This window comes from Emydura macquarii, unplaced genomic scaffold, assembly GCF_026122565.2.
Source record: "Emydura macquarii macquarii isolate MOO-44397 ecotype Brisbane River unplaced genomic scaffold, CSIRO-AGI_Emac_v2 contig_2636, whole genome shotgun sequence".
Lineage (NCBI taxonomy): Eukaryota > Metazoa > Chordata > Testudines > Chelidae > Emydura > Emydura macquarii.
The window spans coordinates 15,866,182-15,884,906 of record NW_027132773.1 but is presented as its reverse complement, the minus strand read 5'-3'; the positions used below and the strand labels follow the sequence as shown (position 1 = coordinate 15,884,906).

At 39.9% G+C, this 18,725-nt stretch overlaps 1 protein-coding gene across 7 annotated transcripts in view; it reads left to right on the top strand.

Moving 5' to 3' along the window:
- Positions 1-18,725, top strand: part of IMMP2L (inner mitochondrial membrane peptidase subunit 2) — a 781,125-nt gene that overhangs the window by 213,602 nt on the left and 548,798 nt on the right. The window contains exons 4-5 of one of the 7 annotated variants that reach the window (XR_010922851.1): positions 11,806-11,903; positions 14,167-14,583. The exons of 3 other annotated variants lie outside the window; for them this stretch is intronic. Coding sequence is in view for 3 of the 4 variants with exons in the window: in XM_067564214.1 (XP_067420315.1) it covers positions 14,123-14,285 (163 nt within the window). In the remaining variant the exon portion in view is untranslated. Of the gene's footprint in view, positions 1-11,805; positions 11,904-14,122; positions 14,584-18,725 lie in introns of those variants that run through there. 3 more of the 7 variants (XM_067564218.1, XM_067564214.1, XM_067564215.1) reach the window with 3 other exon arrangements.

Genomic DNA, 18,725 nt, shown 5'->3' with positions numbered 1-18,725 from the left:
AGTGAATATAATATGTTGAGAAAATAGCTGATGATTTAATAATTCTATATTTACAGCTATAAAAGTGAGACAAAACAAATGACTATAGAAGGAATATGTTTAATAGCTAGCTGTTCAGAAGATATTTCAATGTATTTAATATGCATGATGGAAAAGGTTGAGAGCAATACGAGCAATATATCTCACAGGTATAGATCAATATTTGGAAACATCTGCTCTCAATTCAGTTTGTATATTCTCAATTCAGTTTATATATTCTCAAAAGATGGAGGAGATACCTTGTAGAATGATTTATGATCATGCTTATATTATCATCTGTGGAAAAACACTGCAATTTACAGTTGTGTTGAAATATTTATATTTACAGGAAGGAGATCATATTTATTGCATATATGCAAAGATGTGTAGCCTGTGCTTAAGTATTAGTGTAGACTTTGTTTGGGAGTGCACAATACCTGATAACACAATAGTGCTTTGGATGATAAGTAAAACCCATTGCTGTTGTTTATTTTTATTTATAGACCCCATAAAAAGAACATTAAATTGTAAACACTGGTCAGATTATTTATCATCATTCTTTAAATAAAATGCACACAGTGAGGTTCAAAGTACTCTACATGAGTTTAAACTAGTCTTCAATAAGTAATATATAAAAGAGAAAATGGTACAGGATCTCTTCTAAGATAATTAACTCTCTCTTTTTCAGCCTTAGAATATTAGTATTTGAAGAGCAGCAAAATGTTTCTCTTGGTTAAGGCAATGTAATGTGACTATCAACAAAATGCTGCTGAGTTTGAATGTTAAGAACTGCTCTAACAGAGAAGGGTGGCATTTCGTACTGTAGATGTAAATGTATATATTGTGTGGACTTTTCTGGGTCTATGTCAGTGAGGGTGAGGATTCTGGGTAATGGATCCTTGGAACCAGGTTGCCATGTACATACTGGCTGCAGTTTTAGTTTTGGGTCCAATGCATAATGGATCCCAAAAACTGATGGTGCTGGCTAGATGAAGGATGAGACCAGGCAATGAGAGTTTGTGGATTCAATGGAGAATCTCCTGCCAGTGGAACTCCTAACTCTGAGGGTTGTCCTCCTTTGCCACAGTAGACAACCCATGGAGGACAGTGACGGACTACTACCTTCCGACTGCAGGTGTGACTCTCTCCTGCAGTACAAGGGGCTTTGATGCCAGGAGATATCATTTACAGCACATGCCTTTCTGCCCTAGCTTTGTTGAATTTGGACCCCATTTTTATTATTATCAATTAGAAATCATTTACAGGATTGAGTAAATTTTTAAATATTAAAAAATAGGACAGATTCTAAGGCTATGTCTACACTGCTGGCAACTTGGGGATCAATGCAGTGGGATTGATTGAGCGGGTTGTAGAGACCTGCTCAGTCGATCCCGGAAGTGCTCTCTGGTCGACGCGATTAAACCACATCCTCAAAAGGAGTAAGGCTGCATCAACCAGAGAGCATCTCCGGTCGATGCAGCAGTGAAGATGGCGTGGTACAAGGTAAGTAAGTCGACGGGAGATATGCAAACTACTTTACGTAGTTTGCGTATCTCCCATTGACTGCTGGCAGCAGTGTAGATCAGGTCTAATTCTTTTTATTTCCTACTTGAAAATAGCTGTCTGGAGAGCCTTGTGCTCATCACAAGTAGTAAGATACAAAAATAAACTGATAAAACTAGAGAAAGGAATTATGCTTAAATAACATCAAACTGTAATACAGACTGACTGTCCATGTCTCTTGGATAAGCATGTACAGTGCTTAGATTTGTGTAAATAAATATTTAGTAGAATCTGAAGCTCTTACCCTGAATGGTGTTCTGTTTTGGGTGGGATTCTGCACTTGCATAGTATACCTTGCAGGATTGGGGCCAAAATTTGTATATAAGGATTGTCAGGTTTTCTACATTTGTAAATAAATAAATTAGAGCTAAAGATTTCCAAGTATTTTATGCTTTATCAGGTAAATAATTTGTAACTTAGCACTTTTGCTTTGAAAAAATTCATGTTGTCTGTTTATATGTATAGGAAAAAAATATATATATATATATATATGTATATATATATTTGTGCCCCAATTTAATTTTAACAGTTTGCATGGTTATAATTCACTGAATCATTCCATTTTAGCTCATGGAGTATTATTAACCGGCTAGCATGTAACAGCTCAGAAAAAGCTGTTAGGTTATCAAATTAATCTGGCTACTGCACAAGTATTAAATCCACATATCTAAAATCCTTATGAAATTTTCATTAAACAAAATTAGTATGGGTTCCACACTTTTAAACAAAATAGTAAGTTTGCTTTTAATTGTTTGATTTTAATACTCAAAGGCACTAATCCACATTATGGACTAATGGGCTGTGAAAACTTATAAGAGGCATAACAAAGTCTTTGAAACCAGTAATGTCTGCTTTGCTGTTTTTTAAATTGAATGAGTGTAAAACAACAACAACAACAAAAGCTTTTATTTTTTATTTTTGCTATATTTTTCTGGAACTAAGATTTGTACAACATAATAAGAATAGCCTGGAGAGTTTTGTTATGGCCAAAGTTTGAAAACCTAAAAATGGGGAAATTAGAACCAAAAAATAGCCATTTGAAATGACAAAGGCTTCCTATTGATTTTTTCAGAATTCTAGCACTATGTATATCATTAGCTCATCTGAAGCTTTTTTCCTAACATTCAGTTTCCCTCCAGCACAGAATAGCTTCTGCTTTTAAAAACAGTAAGATACCTACATGGTTGGGATGAAACAATCAGTCTTGTTCCATATATTTACATACAAATGAATATCTCATAATAGCCAGCCCCATGGGATGTCCTGTTGGTTAAATACAATATATATCTTAAATATTCAGAATCATAATGTAAAAAGTTCATTTTGTAATACAGTAATTAAAGAAATTTTCCTGATGATATAAACAATTTGTAACCTAATATTGTCTGTCTATACTGGAAGGAGGACAGGAGACACTCTATGTGATTTAATTAGGCTGCAACTTTATTATTAACTGTCTGGGAGTACCTGGCAGATAAAAGTGTATAGTGCAGGTAACTCCATGATCTTTTTAATATTTACCCAGGGGGTTTCTGTCAGCCTCCCCATCTTTCCATTCTGATCCCCTGCTGCTGGGACCTTACCATCTATCTACTCCTCAAATGAGGGATGAGGGTAAAGGTGGTCTATAAAACTGTGCCAGTCATAGATGCCCCGAACCACCCCTTGCCCCTTTCTGCTCCATTAACAAACAGCTCTTTTAAATCTTTTATCAAACCATTAGTCCGACCACTATATCCCTTCCCTGTGGAGCACCTGCACTAGACATCTGCCACAAGGAGGTGCCAGTAATTAGTTTGGCTGCCCCCCCTCCCTCATGCCCAACTGGATCCCCAAGCATTTACTAAAACTCCCTTTAATATTGGCCAAAAATATGGCAGTCCCCAAGTCCAACAGGTGAACCTCATCCTCCCTCCATAATTCTGGTGCCCCATATGCTATGTCAGATTGTGAAATTATTAACCTTCCTCTAACCCCTGTGAATTTGACCACCTTCCTTTTCACATACCTCCTAGCTTTGTCAACCCAAGGGGGCTTCACAGCTCCCCACTAAATGCTGTGTTGTAGCATGTCCAACCATACAATTTTTATGCCTGGAAAAAGTTTGAAGATCTGCCCCAGCTCCCTCTTAGCTCTAAGAATTAATGCTACCCCTTTACACATTCCCAAATCATTCCCCCATGGTGCACATAATTATATCTCATGCTCTCTCAATGGCCCTCCTGGTATACAGAAGGGATAACAGTTGATCCTGTAATGTTCCCCTTCTTCTGTGACAGCTCAGGACTGCTTCCTCACCAAGCCCCAGCTGCGAACCTTTAGACAACCTGGAAGCCCGCCCGTGTACTCAGTAAACAGTACTGTGCTCACAGATCCACACCACCATCTGCCTGACCCGTCTTCCCTCATCTGGAATTTAAATATAATAGAAAATTAACACTGATTCCCCACTTGGGTCTCATGTACGTTCTGTATGATTCTGAATGCCAGTGCCCAATTGCCTGAATTGCCATAGCCCCCATATCGAGCTGTTGCCAACCCAATCTTGAATGAGTGGGAACCAAATTCATGGGGTGGGAGCCTGAGACTCGTCAATCCCCATCTCAACATTGTAACAAACTGGTATGTTGTGAGAGGACTACTGTCACTGTGCACAAAGAGGGACCCATCCCTCCCCTGTCTTATCACCATGTATGTCCTCAGAGCTTCAACAGGAGAAGCTCTGGGCTCACCAACCTCCCAGAGGATTATGGATTCACCCGGCCTCCTTGATCCATCTTTGACTTACACAAGGTTAACATAACTGCTTGCCCCTCCCAGTATATATCCAGCAGTTCCAAAGCCCTTCCAGAAGACCCAGCTACTAAATCTCTGATCCTAAAAGCTCCAAAAAATGCTGCCCTGAACAAGGCCACCTCCTGTCCACAACAACATAAATTCTCCGAGAGCTGCATGAGATCCCTATGCATATTAATTGTGGTGGGTTGATGGGTATCCTCCTTTGGGCCAGTTCTGTGGGACCACCCTGCTAGAAACCTTCAAACTAAGAAACGGCTGCAAGAATCTGAGTAGCTATGCAGCCTACTGACAAATGTAAGGGCCAAGAGGCAATTGGAGATAGTTGAGGAGAGGATGCTAATGACATCAGGTACTGCAGGACACATTCCTCTGTAACAGGCCATCTGCGCCACTGGCATTCCAGATCCTGAAATTGCACAAAATCATTAAAAGTTCTTTCATAGCGCCACAGTGTTCATGGAGCCACTGACCTCTGCACTAAACTGACCATTATGCTAAGGTTCCATACTGCTAGCAGCAGCTGCTCAGGTTCCTTGCTGGCTCTTGGTACCAGCTCCCGAAATCTGTCCATCTGACAACGAAACAATGCATCTGCTAAGCCGTTATCAACCTTAGGCACATGCTTGGAAAAGAAATAGATATTAAGGCTTAAACATTGTAGCACAATGGCCCTTACCAACCTCATGACCCTGTGTGATCCAGTGGACTGGCAATTGTTAATGTACTACTGACATGTTGTTGCACCAGAAACACACCCTTTTATTAGCAAACTCCGTTCCTCTAATGACCATTACAACCAAAATGGCGGGAAAATTCCAGAAGTGTCAAGTCCCACACTATCCCTTTCTGCATCTAGGTAGAGGGCCATTTCTGGGCTCACCACCTGCCTTGGTACAATACCCCAAAACCCATAGCTCCCAAAAGCAGCCCAATGGATTTTTAAATCAGCCTTCAGTAACCATTCCTCTCTGCATAAGGACACACCACTAAAATGTCTCAAACTGTTTCCAAACCTTCAATTCCTCCCCCATCTCTCTAGTAACTCTTATAAAATGGTAATGTCATGCTATGCCTGTGGTGGCTGCTGCCAGCCAGGCACTAAATGCCCATCCTGAGGCTACCACCTAGAAGGCAAAGTCAAGGTGCCCAGTAATAGATTGCAGCTCACAGAATGTAACTTGCTTGGCCCCTATTCCTCTCCCAAGCAATCCCAGTAGCTCCTGAAACTTATCCTGAGTGAGTTGTGTTGTACCAGCCCTTGTGTCTAGCTTGATCCCTAAGTAGGTCAGTGTAATGGAAGTTCCCTGTTTTTTCCTCCACTAGAGATACCCCCAGTTTTTTAGCAAGGGCCTGAAAGGTGTACGACAGGTTAATGCACTTGTCCAACTTTACTGTGCCTGTGAACAAAATATCGTCTAAATAATTCCCTACTTGCTGTAATCTAGCTTCCCGCATCACTGGCTAGTGTAGCAATGTACTAAATTTTTCAAATGCAGAACAGGATATTGCACATTTCATGGGCATAGCTTTATCAAAATAAAATTGTCCCTTGAAAGAGAAACCCAAAAAATTGAAGTCTGATGGATGCACTGGCAGCAGTCGAAAAGCGGACTTGATACCACACTTAGCCAACATTTCCCCTGGGCCACAAGCCCACTCAGCCACATTTCCCCTAACCATACACATGGCCTCATCGATGGAGGAATAGCATCCAGGACACAAAGCTGGGTCTATTCAATCATTAAGTAAGCTACCCCAGGGGTATGATAAGTGATGAATTAATTGATATTCACCCAGAGCCTTCTTAGGGACCAAGCCTAGGGGGGGAACCGGCAAGTTCTGAATAGGTAATTGATTGAATGGCCCTGCTACCCTATTCTCAAGTGGGCCAGGTCCCTGTACCCCACCAAGACACCTATTGCCGCGATGGGTTGCAGGGGCTTACCTGCACTCCCAGCTCTTGCAACATCCATCTGGTGCTGATCAAACTCACTCCTTCTAGCAGTGTCAGCCTCCTCTCCTGCGGCCAGTTGAATCAAATGTCCCGACGACCCAGGACACTTTGCAGACAGTGACGTGCAGTGGAAACAATCTCAGAAGCAACCACCTGGACCTCTTGAATTAATTCTCTGCTGGCTGACCCACCCACAAAGGTAGCCAGCTCACCCACAGGGGTGTTTGTTTGCCCTGGATCCACCTCATTCAAGGGGACTCCCTTGATAAACAGAAAGACCACCCTGGGATCCACCAACCCCAGTCCTGGGTCTAGCCACTTGCCTAACTGGTGGGAATCCTACCCCACTCCATTCTGGTCTTTCCTCGTTCTAGCACTCCTGCTGTGCCCAGCTGAAAGATGGAAGCCATCTTCCCCACTCCTATCACATGCCCGCTGTGACTTGAAGCAAAGCCTGAAACCTGATTTCTCTCATCCTCTCCCTCAGCCTGCCCACTACAGAGCCCTGGTGTTGGGGGGTGGGGTGGCTCGTTTCCCTTCTCCCTATCTCCCGTTGATCAGATGTGGCTCTAAGCTCTCTCACTAATTGCTTCCCCTTCCCCTTCTGTTAGCACCTGCCTGACTCTCCTACTACAGACAAGACTTCCCCCTTACCTTGCTCTTACTTGTTCTCATGCAGTGCCATTTAGACTGGAGAGCTGGAGTCCTTGCTGCTCCATGCTGCAGCTGCTCCACTTAGTCCAGGTGAAAAAAGGCTTCTCCTACCTGGCTTGCACCTATGTAGTCTCCCCCCTCTTCTGATCACCTGGGGGAATGAGTCAGTCTTCTCATACTGACCAGCTCTACCTCTGTAGCAAGGTCCGGAAAGGAAAGCAAAGAACATAAAGAGGAAAGTGCAGTAGGCCTTAAGTAGTAGTAGTAGTGTGATGGCAGTTAATGCCTGCACTATTTATGGCAAGGACTGTCGCTTGAGAATTGGGCTTTCTAGCCACCTGCAAAGCTACAGCGTAGTAAATGAACTGCTTTGGCACTTACCCCATCGTCTTTCCAGATGGACAGTTGCATAGCCACAAATTTTGCAGTGCATTTATTTCAGCAATAGAATAATTAACAGTATCTAGTTTACTGAGAAGCAGAATAGCTGGATTTTTCTAATTTGGTTTACATTTGTGTTTAAATTTAATTGAAATTGAAATAACTACAAGACATCTAGAATATTTCAGGATATATACATGTATTCAAAGACACAATACTTAAAATATGATTCATATCATATGGATTAAATCCCAAACCGTTCATGTACAGTATTGCTGTGCCAAAATTATTTGATGCATATAATGCTTCTAAAGCAAAATTCAATAAATGCTGTAATCTCCCTGGAATGGCATTTGAAAAACTCATAAATTTAGAGTACACAGTTATGTCAGTGAATTCAAATTAATGAAATGGCTTCCCACACAAGCACCATAGTAATTTACATATTAATTTCCGCTAATGTTTTTTTAGGGATGTAACAGACTTGTACTAGTCATATTCGATAAAATACAACAGATTGTGAAACAACAAACAGTGAGCAGTTGGGTCTGATTTATCTTCTGTTCCATCCGATCCTTATTTTTCCCTGAAAATGCTTTGTCTACATTATTAATGTCTGACAATTTTCTTGCATTTTATGCCCTGAAGCAGAATATGTCTGTTAATTTCGTATATTGACTGCTTTCGTAACAAATGCTATTTATTTTTCATACTATAACAAACCTAATAAAATAGAAAATAGAGCAAGATGTGCTGAGATGGACACTAATGATGAGCAGTTATATATTAGTGGGTAAAAGATGTACTGATTTTAGGATGCAAAGTGGAAATGTAATTTTCATTGGTTATCCTATGTTTCCATTCAATACCACAGTGTCTATTTTACCTCTGACCTTGAAAGTTTGTTGGGTCCTACAACTGTGGGCAAAGAATGATGTGATGCTATAGTGGAATGTGCTAGCAAGGTGTTTTCTTCAGAAGACAGCTTACCTCAGCTCAATTCTAGTAACCTCCTACAGAATTCAGGTCTCTTGTCAGATTAATTTTCTTGTACTACTTGTTTTCTAGGCACTTCTCCAACTGAGTGGAGGGATAGAATAGGTTAAGTTGTATGGGAAAAATGCTTGTTGTGAGAGCAACAGCATTGTATTAACTACACAATAGGGTGGGCGGCATACAAAATCTCTGGATAATCTGAAATTGCTAAAGCTTTGAAATATCTGTGATTAAAAAATAAAAATAAATGCTATGAGCTTAAATGACAGCTAAATGTCAAGTAAGGTAAAGATCAGTGTTGTTTTGTTTCCTAAATGAAAGCCTCAGCATTACATGAACATTCAAGCACTTACTGACGTAATAGCCATCCTCTAGATGTGCAGCACAATATATATCTTATTTAGATCTGCACTCTGGGGGTCGCACAAAGTCATTGGGAATCTGACAGAGATCCCAGTAGTGAAATACTCTGCTCATCTGCTGATGTGAACCTCTTGGGAGGACATTTCGTAAAATGCCCCACACTGAAAAGAGCAACTAGGGGTGATGTAAACAAATGTTTGGCATTTGTTCATATGATATTTGGCTAAAGGTATTTTGAAAGGTTGGGAAGAGGACGCAACATGGGTCTTTAAACCCATTTTGTCAATGAAATGTTCTGCTGGCTTTTGTTTTCCTTGTACCGAGTTATTAATAGACTTTTTTCCCTCCAGCTCAAAAGATTTTGTATCTGACCTCTTTTTTACTATTTGTCATTTTATAACATATTTTTATTATATGCCTGTAATTTTAGAATTTCAAACAGAAACTACTGAATACTTTTTATATGTTGGGCTGATGTAAAAAAGAATAGAAAAGCTTAACTGCATTTGAAACACATTTTAGATAAAGCAGGGAACAAGGCAAACTTCTGGCTGAACATTTTATAATTCCACAATATAGAGACTGACGAACATATTTTACTGACCTATAAGGCACAGTGCATCACAGTGAATTTTAGAAACTAATAATGCCTTATGTGTAATCCATCTCCCACTTATTCTAATTATTTACAAATAAAAGGCATTCCTGGTTATACAGAAGGCTTGATCTCAGTTTGACTTAGTTGTCTGTAATGGTAACCTCTTTCAGAGTAATACATTTATTCTTGCAACTTGGAGTTACATTAACTAAGTATTATTGCCTATCCTGCTTTAATGTTTGTGAGCTCAATGAGTAACAGTTTCTCTACTGGATAAAAACAGTTCAGTGCAATGTGAACAGAAGAATGTAAATTAGGCTAACTTGAAAACTAAAAGTTTCCAGTTTTTAAATATTATTTTCTTCCTGTGTAGACAGAATGGAAAAGTCAGTTGGCTTCTTTATCTCCTTGTAGGGCTTTGCGAGCATAATTTGCATATTAATGTATGTATTTTTCTTTTGTGGTTTAGTCCATATATCATGGCTTCCTGCAGTAACCATTTTCCAAGCAAAAGTGGACTTTATTGGATACATCCTGTAAAACAGCCAGATGTCTGAGAGTGTTAAAAATCATGGTTTTATAAGCAACTTCTGTGTGCCTATAAAACATTATCACTGATAGTTCATTAGGAGGTAAGCTTTCAATTGCCATTAGGCTGAATAGTTGGATATCAGGTCTATTCTTCACAGAGATGATGGATAAAATTGCAGTGGCTAAAGAATGATTTTTTCTATTAATACAAGGTAGAGCTCAGAAAAAGCCAAATAATTACCAATTATGATGATGATTTTGTTGATGATGACTGTGAAGGCAGAATGCAGTTTTCTAAAGATTTTTAATTTGGTAGGGAAAAGTGATACCTATAGTTCTACTTTTGAATATAACATTAATGGGAAATATCTATAGGAAGGTTTCATATTGTTGCTTTCTTTACACTACAGCGCAAAATAAAATAGTCAAACTGTTATGTCTCCATAATGGTCACCTTAGGTTTGGGTAGGAATTTGTGTTATTTATTTTATTTTTATTTTTTCTCTTTTCAGTAGGGAGTCCACAAGTCAGGATTACATTTCATCATGGCTTATCACACTCACAGTCATTTAGTATATCGAAATAAAATTCTTACTACAGCATTGTCCCACAGATTTTTTTTAAATGGCCACCTTTCCAGAACAATAAAATACTCAACAACAGCGACAATAAAAATAAAAAGAGAAAACTGAGATGGTTTTGTGCTATCAAACTTACTAATGTTTTTTTCATGAAGGTTCTCTTTTTCAGTATTAGTTGAACTCCTAATATGGTGAGAGGCCTTATGCTTCTAAAATGGAAATTATTTGAAAACAGCATTTGAATAAGTGTAGACCTTGTCTAAATTGAATTGTTTTATAACTTCTCTAAGAAATCAACCGCATATAGGAATATTTAAAATTAATTTAGGAATGGGAATTAATAACATATACTGTAAAAGACTTTTCTGAAATTCACTCTTAAATATCTGTAAAATGCAGTGATATTTATTATAACCAAATGTTATGTTTGAGTGAAGTTAAAATGTGAATTACGAGGTCATTACAACTTTCATTCAATTGGATAAAATTCTTTAATGCCAAGGCTCTACCTTTCCCTACCTGCTTGTTTAGGATGGGGGGAATACTGGGTGCATAGCCCCTATTCCCCCCACACCCCACATGCTTGAGGTGCAACATGGGAATTTCCATGCCATAGAGGTGTGTTGTACTTACATTTACTTCCTTGTGAAGTCTTGTTAATCTGAGTCACAAGCTTCCTCCAAAATTAGCATGTCTAACTTGGACTCTGACTTCATATTCCAGGTATTTCCATCACTTAATCCTACTTTTTCTTGTAAAAGCATATGCTCTGTACCAAGCACGTGGAGCTGCTTCTTCACCTATAATTGTTGTTTGGTAAGTTATCCTTGCTTCCATGGACACATGGAGTGACTGTCTTTCCAAAATGCATATCCTTCGACATGATAGCACTTTGCACTGCCATTGACGTCATTGAGTTGTTACCAATCAGGAAGCTGTTTTACTCTTGATATGAAAATTGTATTGTACATGCCAGTAATGAAACACATACTTCACCAAAATTGTATTTTCAGTTATGGAACTATACAGTTAAGTATACAAGCAGATCTCATTAAGTGCTTGTAAGGCTGTGATTTTTTTTTTTTTGCTTATCACTTGAACAACATATTTATGTATGAAACTGTGTGCAAAGAGATTTATGAATAAAAGAAGTTAGATTGTTTTTTTGTTCATAAAAGGGTTGTTTGAATTAATCATGTTTCATAAAATTTTGCACATACACAAAAATGATGCATGTTTCAAGTGGTTTGGGGGAATGTTGATGACAAGATGACATCAAACTAATCAGTGTGCAGAAGGAAAAAATAAGTGGCAGATTGATAAACACACTGGATCATAAATAAATGAAGCATATTTTTGAATTATAGAATTTCTCCTAGAACTTTGAAAGGAGATTCTATGGAGAACAGCTGAAGATTTCAAACAAATGGGATGTATGCATTGTATTCTCACTCTAGTTTCTCATGCAAGTATTCTTTATAGATGTTTCCATAAAATTATGCTATGCTGCTATTTTTGTGGTTTCTAATATTATTCTTTGGCTAAGAGAACATGCTTAAGTTGAGGAAAATTATATAGTTTAGCAAAAAAATAGTAAATTAATTAATATTCAACAATAAACTCTACACTATTATAATAAAAGCATGCATTCTGGTGATAGAGAAAATTGTTAAATGATTTGTAATTTTTGATTCAGGGAAAGCTCTCTTCAGAATATCTTCTGAAGTATTTTGCAACGATAAAAATGTATTTCTTGTACTCAACTGAATGAATAACAAATGTGCACATATTTAGCTTTACAGGGCTATAATCAGAGTTCACTTTTGCTGAAAATGGGAGTAAATATTTGTACATAAGGTCAAACAAACATTTCAACTTGCAGCTCACAAAGAAGTATAATTTCAAAACAATTCTTTGTCTCCTCTGTTTTCTGGTGTCACAATCTTATAAAATAAGTTTTGTTTGAAATTTCAAGAAGTAAGCAAGCATGTGATTACATTTCTTAGCATACTTATTCTTCAAAAAGCTTGCCTATAAACTGTGTGAGTTTTAGGACTTACAGATTGGATCCAGTTTTTTTGTTGCTGCTTGTGATGATGGTCTTTATTTATGAGGCCATTTTGAGGGCTAGGTAATGCTTATCAGATACTGAGCAGTCTACCAAAGTTATTGGAGGCTAGTTTTTAGGAAACTTGTGAAGTTAAGACTATTACTGCCACCTGACCAGTCAGCCTCAACTTTTATGTTGTCAGCCTCAACTTTTAAGTTTTTTTCCTTAGATGCAGATTTTCCTTAAATTTTAAAAATAACTCTTCAGAAAGGAGCAAATAAATAAAAACAAACAAAAACCATATTGTAACTGTGCTTTGAGATGTGGGTGCAGATATAGATTACACTTAGGCATTTTCATGCGCAATATGCTGGATCCGGAAAGCTTTCTATTGCAGTATTCATTGGGGTGGTGCATACACCCTCCTCATGGTCCCTCCCAAGGCTAGATTAGGGCAACACTCTCTTGACTCCCCCTCAGTTGCTTTGCATTGAAATATGTGCTGAAGACTTTGATGCAGAAGGGACAGGGAATGGGAGGTCACGGAATACATGTCTGCACCCATATCTTGAAGGATACCACTTACAAGAAAGGTAAGTAACCATTTTTCTTCTTCAACTGATTGCAGATGTGTATTCCATTCAGGTGACTCACAAGCAGTTCTGTCAGAGGCTGGGGTTTGGAGTCTATTTAAATAGAAACTGCAGGACTGCCTTCCTAAAGTGAACTTCAGATCTTGAAGCAGTTATGAAAGCGTAGTGTTGGGTAAAGATATGAACAGAGGACCAAGTATCAGCCCTATATACATTTAGCATGAGAACATCCCTGAAAAAAGCTATGGAAATAGCTCGAGTTCTTGTAAAGGAGGGGTTCTGCAACCCTATATGCCTTTGTGATCCAGGAAAAAATTCATCTGGAAATTGTTTCTGCTAAAATCACTTGGCCTTTCATTCTGTCAGCATAGGAAAGAAAAAGTGTAGAAGATACTCAAAAGATACATAAATCTGTCTAAATAGAACATCAGTGCTTGTCTCGCATCTAATGTGTAAAGGCACTGTTCCTTTGTATTTGAATGTGGCTTTGGAAAAAAATATGGGTAAATATATAGTCTGATTTAGATGAAACACAGATACAAGTGTAGTTAAAAAATTAGGCTGTGGCCAATTGATCTTTGAAAAATTGGGAATACAGTTGGCCTGCCATCAAGGCCTGTTCACCTGCCCTTCTGGCTAAGGTTATTGCTATGAGACTATCTTCTGGCAGAGGTGAGAGAGACAGCCAGTAGCTAAAGACTCAGCGGAGGACCGGGACAGGGCAGCCAATACTGTATTAAGATCCCAAAGAGGAAGTGTCCTTTACTGGAAGGAAGAGATGAATACCTTTTAGGAATCTAACAACAATGGGATTAGAGAACACTGACTTTCCTTGAACTGGTAGATGGCTGAGATTGTTGCTAAGTGGACCCTCAGTGACCTGTTAGAAAGTCCAGAAGATTTGAGGTGTAACAGATTCTCTAAAATGTCCTGAACGTTGGTATCTGATGGCTAAATCCCCTGAAATGTAGATCAGTTCAAGAAACGCTTCCATGTAGCCAAATAAGCCAACCTAGTGGACTCCTTTCTACTATTAAACAGATCTGCTGAACTGCCTCTGAACAACCCTTTTCTGCTTGATCTAGCCAGTCAACATCCATGCTGTGAGGCAGAGGGAGCTTGGGTCTGGATGTCATATTTGAAATGTGACGGAAGGTCTGGAAGAAGTGGAAGAGGACATGGAGGTTGGGTCAAGAGACTGTGAGGATCAGAGAACCAGCACCAGCTTGACCATGCTCGTGTATTATCTTGGCTCAATCCTGTTTCAGCTTGAGGATGATCTGAGGGATTGGTGGAAAAGCATATATTTAGCCTCTGTCCCAAACTCAGCAGAAAAGCATTGGACAATAAACCTGGGCTGTGACCTTCCTGAGAACGAAACTGATATTTTTTGTTGTCCTTTGTTGTGAATAGGTCCCCACACAGAACTCCCCAGACACTAAAGATGATCCTCGTGCACAGTTTTTTAGGGATCATTCATGCATCCAGGAAAAATCCCTGCTGAGATAGTCAGCCAACCGATTGTGACAACCATGTAAATGGGTGACAGAGGGGACAATATCATCTTTGATGGAAAAATGCTAGTATCTCATTGCTTCCTGACAGAATGAATTGGACCAAGCCCCACCTTGTCTGTTTACATATTACATTGCAGTCGCACAGTCAGTAAATATCTGAACCGGCAAATCCTTGATGTGAGTGAGAAAAGCCTGGCAGGCATTGTAAATCACTCAAGGCTTCTGGGGATAGTTACATAACAATAACTCTTGCTCTGTCTATAATGCTTAGATTCACAAATTCACTGAGAGTGTGTAACGTTCCCCTCTGCAATCTGGACTGGTATATAGCTGTGTCACCGCAAGCCCTCACTTCTGGGCACCATCTTGCACTTGCCCTGCCCCACTCCTAGGTTAGCCCACGCATAGCCTCCTGCAAGCAAGTGGTCCCTGATTTAGTGAATGAATGCTTCTGGCCTGCCACTTATGGGATTGTGCAATAAAATGACACAGCAAAGTTCTGTTTTACAGAGTTCAGTGCTGCCCACTGCACGCTGCAAACTCATATATGTCCGATAATTTATCAAAGAAATTGATATGTACCAGCTCTGTCACTCTAAACGAAGTCTCTAAATACACCCAAACCACATGCACTGCTTTAGATAAAACAAACGAATACGTTTATTAAGTACAGAAAGATTTTAAGTGATTATAAGAGAGAGGAATATAAATCAGATTTGATCAAGAGTAAATAAAAGGCAAATTGCATTCTAAACTAAACATTTCAGTAACCTTACAGTCTTTAGACAGTTCTCACCACAGGCTGGTTGGTTAGCCCCCAACCAGGCTGTCCTCCTGTGGACAGTTTTGATGTTGTCTTGTAAATGGATTACAAGAGAACTCCTGAGAGCAAAATGTCCCCTCTATTTCCAATGTCTCCATGCCTCTCTCTGGGACTTCACCCTCCCCCCTCCTCTCCCCCCCGTGCACTTTGAGGATCATGTAACAAAAGTATCTGTGCATGGTTTCTCCACGTCGTCCACTTGATGAGCATCCCCTTATCAGATGCTTAGACCAGTCCATTGTTTCTGGAAGAGCTGGGTTGTTTTATGCATGCCTTAACGAGGCGTGATCTATCTTCCTACCTTTAGTGTTTACCTGGATTGCCTCAAGCAATGTGAGAAACACATTTGGGAATATTACATAACAGAGCCTTATAACCACACATATGACATTGCAAGAAACATACTCCTATAACAATAATGTTCCATATTTCATGAGCATTTCAAAAACACCTTACATGACATATTTTGCATTAAACAATACACAATCACACCATAAGGGTGTACATCGGGTGCAGTGTGTCACAGAGTGCACTGCAACATGTCACTGAAACATCAGTAACTATTGCTTTGGCCAGGGAAGGATGAGAAGAAAAAGGTAAAACTCCACAAACATTCCTCTGATCCATCCACCAAGCTAGGGACTCTAGGACTGCAGGACCAGTTTGTCCGAAGGATGATAATTTAGGCAATAGACTTACTTCAACCATCTCTGAAAAGTGTGGAGATTCAGTCTTGCATAGAAAATTATGTAAGTACATAAGGCAACATAGCCCTGTTGCCTTAAATATATTCAGACTGTGTGATAGAGTTAGACCTGAGAGACAGGCAGAACTGTTAATTGACTGAAACCAGTCTTGTGGGAGAAAAGCCAGTGAATTAGTAGAATTGAGTAGGCCCCTGATGAAGTCAGTTTTCTCTGTTGGAACTAATGTGTACTTTCCCTTAGTTCATATAAGACCCAGACGATAGACTAGAGATAGTATGAACTGGCTATATTGGAGAATCTGGCCTTCAGTTCTGCCTTGCGCTAGCCTATTGTTGAAGTAGGGGAAGACATAAATCCCCTCCCTCCACAAATAAGCTGCCACCATTGCCATGCATTTGTTGAAATACACATGGGGCCGAAGACAGGCCAAAGAGAAGTACTGTGTATTGCTAATGTTGGCCCATGACCATGAATCTCAGGAACTTGCTGTGGCTTGGCAATACTGCCACATGGAAGTAAGCATCGTGAAGACCAAGAACAGTGAACCAATCATTGTGATCTAAGGAGAGAAGTTTTTTTCCTCCGATGACCATGCAAAATCTCATATATTTTATGTATTTGCTAAGATTCTAAGGTTGAGTATAGGTCTCAAACCCCTTTGGACTTGGAGATCAGAAGATACCAGGAGTAAAACCTCTTGCTCCTTTCTTCTATGGCCCCTGAAGTGAGTAGAATCTAAAATTATAGAAGCGATGACTCATGAGATGGGTCCCTGAAAGGGGGACAGGGTTGGTGGGGTGGGTAAGGGGAACGGGGAGGAATTGGATAGAGTGTCCCAATTGCATGGTGCTTAAGATTATGGCTTCCCAAACATTGAAAAAGCAGAACAGTCTGGCCCAAAGAAGAGGGAAATGACAGGAAGATCACTCCTAAGTGGATGGCTATCCTCGAGGTGGAAGTCAAAAGGGTTGCTTCCCAAAGAATGATGGACTAGAATGAGGACTAGTTGTCTACTTGGATTTGGAGCCAGAGGATCTCTTCCCCTGCAGCTTATTCCTCCTTTTTGAAAAATAATGTTGTCTAGAAGTATTAGTATGTAGCATAGCCTGTAATACTGCTGGAAGTATTGCTGATACTGCTGAGATTGCCAGGCCCTGTACTGCCATCTGTTCATGGCTGAAGTATAGATTCTAACTAATAGAGCTAGTACAGGAGTCCTAATAAAGGCTCATGAATTTTTTTCAGAGAGCAGAAGTGGAAATAAAAACATTTAAAGCCTTCCATGGAAACATAGAAATGTTTCTCCATGCGCTTAGCCATAGGAACTAAGGAAACTGATGTGTGCCAAAAAGATCTTTGCTGGCTCCAAGTTGTTCCGACAGGTAAAAGATCCCCCAGAGTCAATAATTAATCAATTGGAAATAAATGAGTTTAATTATAAAACACAGGAGTAATATAGGTTTAACTAGTTATAAAAGGACATAAAAACAATTAAGCACAAAACAAACTGATATAAGAAAGTATTAAACAGGCAACTAACTACAAAGACCTAAACTAACATTAACCAGACAGTGGTTCCTTGACCAGGAAACAAACCCTGGTCTTCCACATGGTAGACAGGGACACTTACCACTATGCTACACAGACAACTAGTTGCTTGTAGGAAACAGAAAGGTGTTACACAGACTTAACTGAAAAGCACAGAGGCAGAAGCAATTAACTACAGGACTAGTTGCTTGTAGGAAACAGAAAGGGGTTACACAGACTTAACTGAAAAGCACAGAGGCAGAAGCAGTTATCTACAGGAGGGAATGCTCTCACAGAGATTTCACAGACAATGAGTTAATTACAAGGCACAGAAGGGGGAGTCACACGGGCAGTCAACTGCAAAGGGGCAAACGGGCAGTCAACTGCAAAGGGGCAAACGGGGCGTAACACACAAACTGCACAGAAGGGGGGTCACACGGGCAGTTAACTGCAAAGGGGCACACAGGCAGTTAACTGCAAAGGGGCACACAGGCAGTTAAAACAGAAACTAAATGAGAGAGAGGGTTAGCAATGGGGGGAGGGGCGGCTTCTGCTTTCAGAGCAGATTTAAAACAGAAACTGAAAGAGAGAGAAGGTTAGCAATGGGGTGGGGGCGGTTTCTGCTTTCAGAGTAGGTTTAAAACAGAAACTGAAAGGGAAAGAGAGTTAGCAATGGGGGGGGGCAGCTTCTGCTTTCAGAGCAGATTTAAAACAGAAACTGAAAGAGGGAGAAGGTTAGCAATGGGGGGGGGGGGCGGCTTCTGCTTTCAGAGCAGATTTAAAACAGAAACTGAAAGAGAAAGAAGGTTAGGATCTTACCAGTCCCAGGAGGGAAAGTTGCAACATCACCCCTGAAGCTAAGTAGCAACACAGAGCAAGCTTACACGTTCAGGCTCGGAGTCCGGAGTGGGAGAGGAAAAAACAGGGCAGCTGGTGTGTCTAGCAGATGGTGAGTTCTCTCTGGAGCCTGGGGCGTGCCCTGGCTTTAAACTAATCACTTCAGGTGGCCAAGGTTACTCCTGATTGGAGGGGAGACATTTGAATCAGGGCAAACCTTTGGCTGGGAGGTG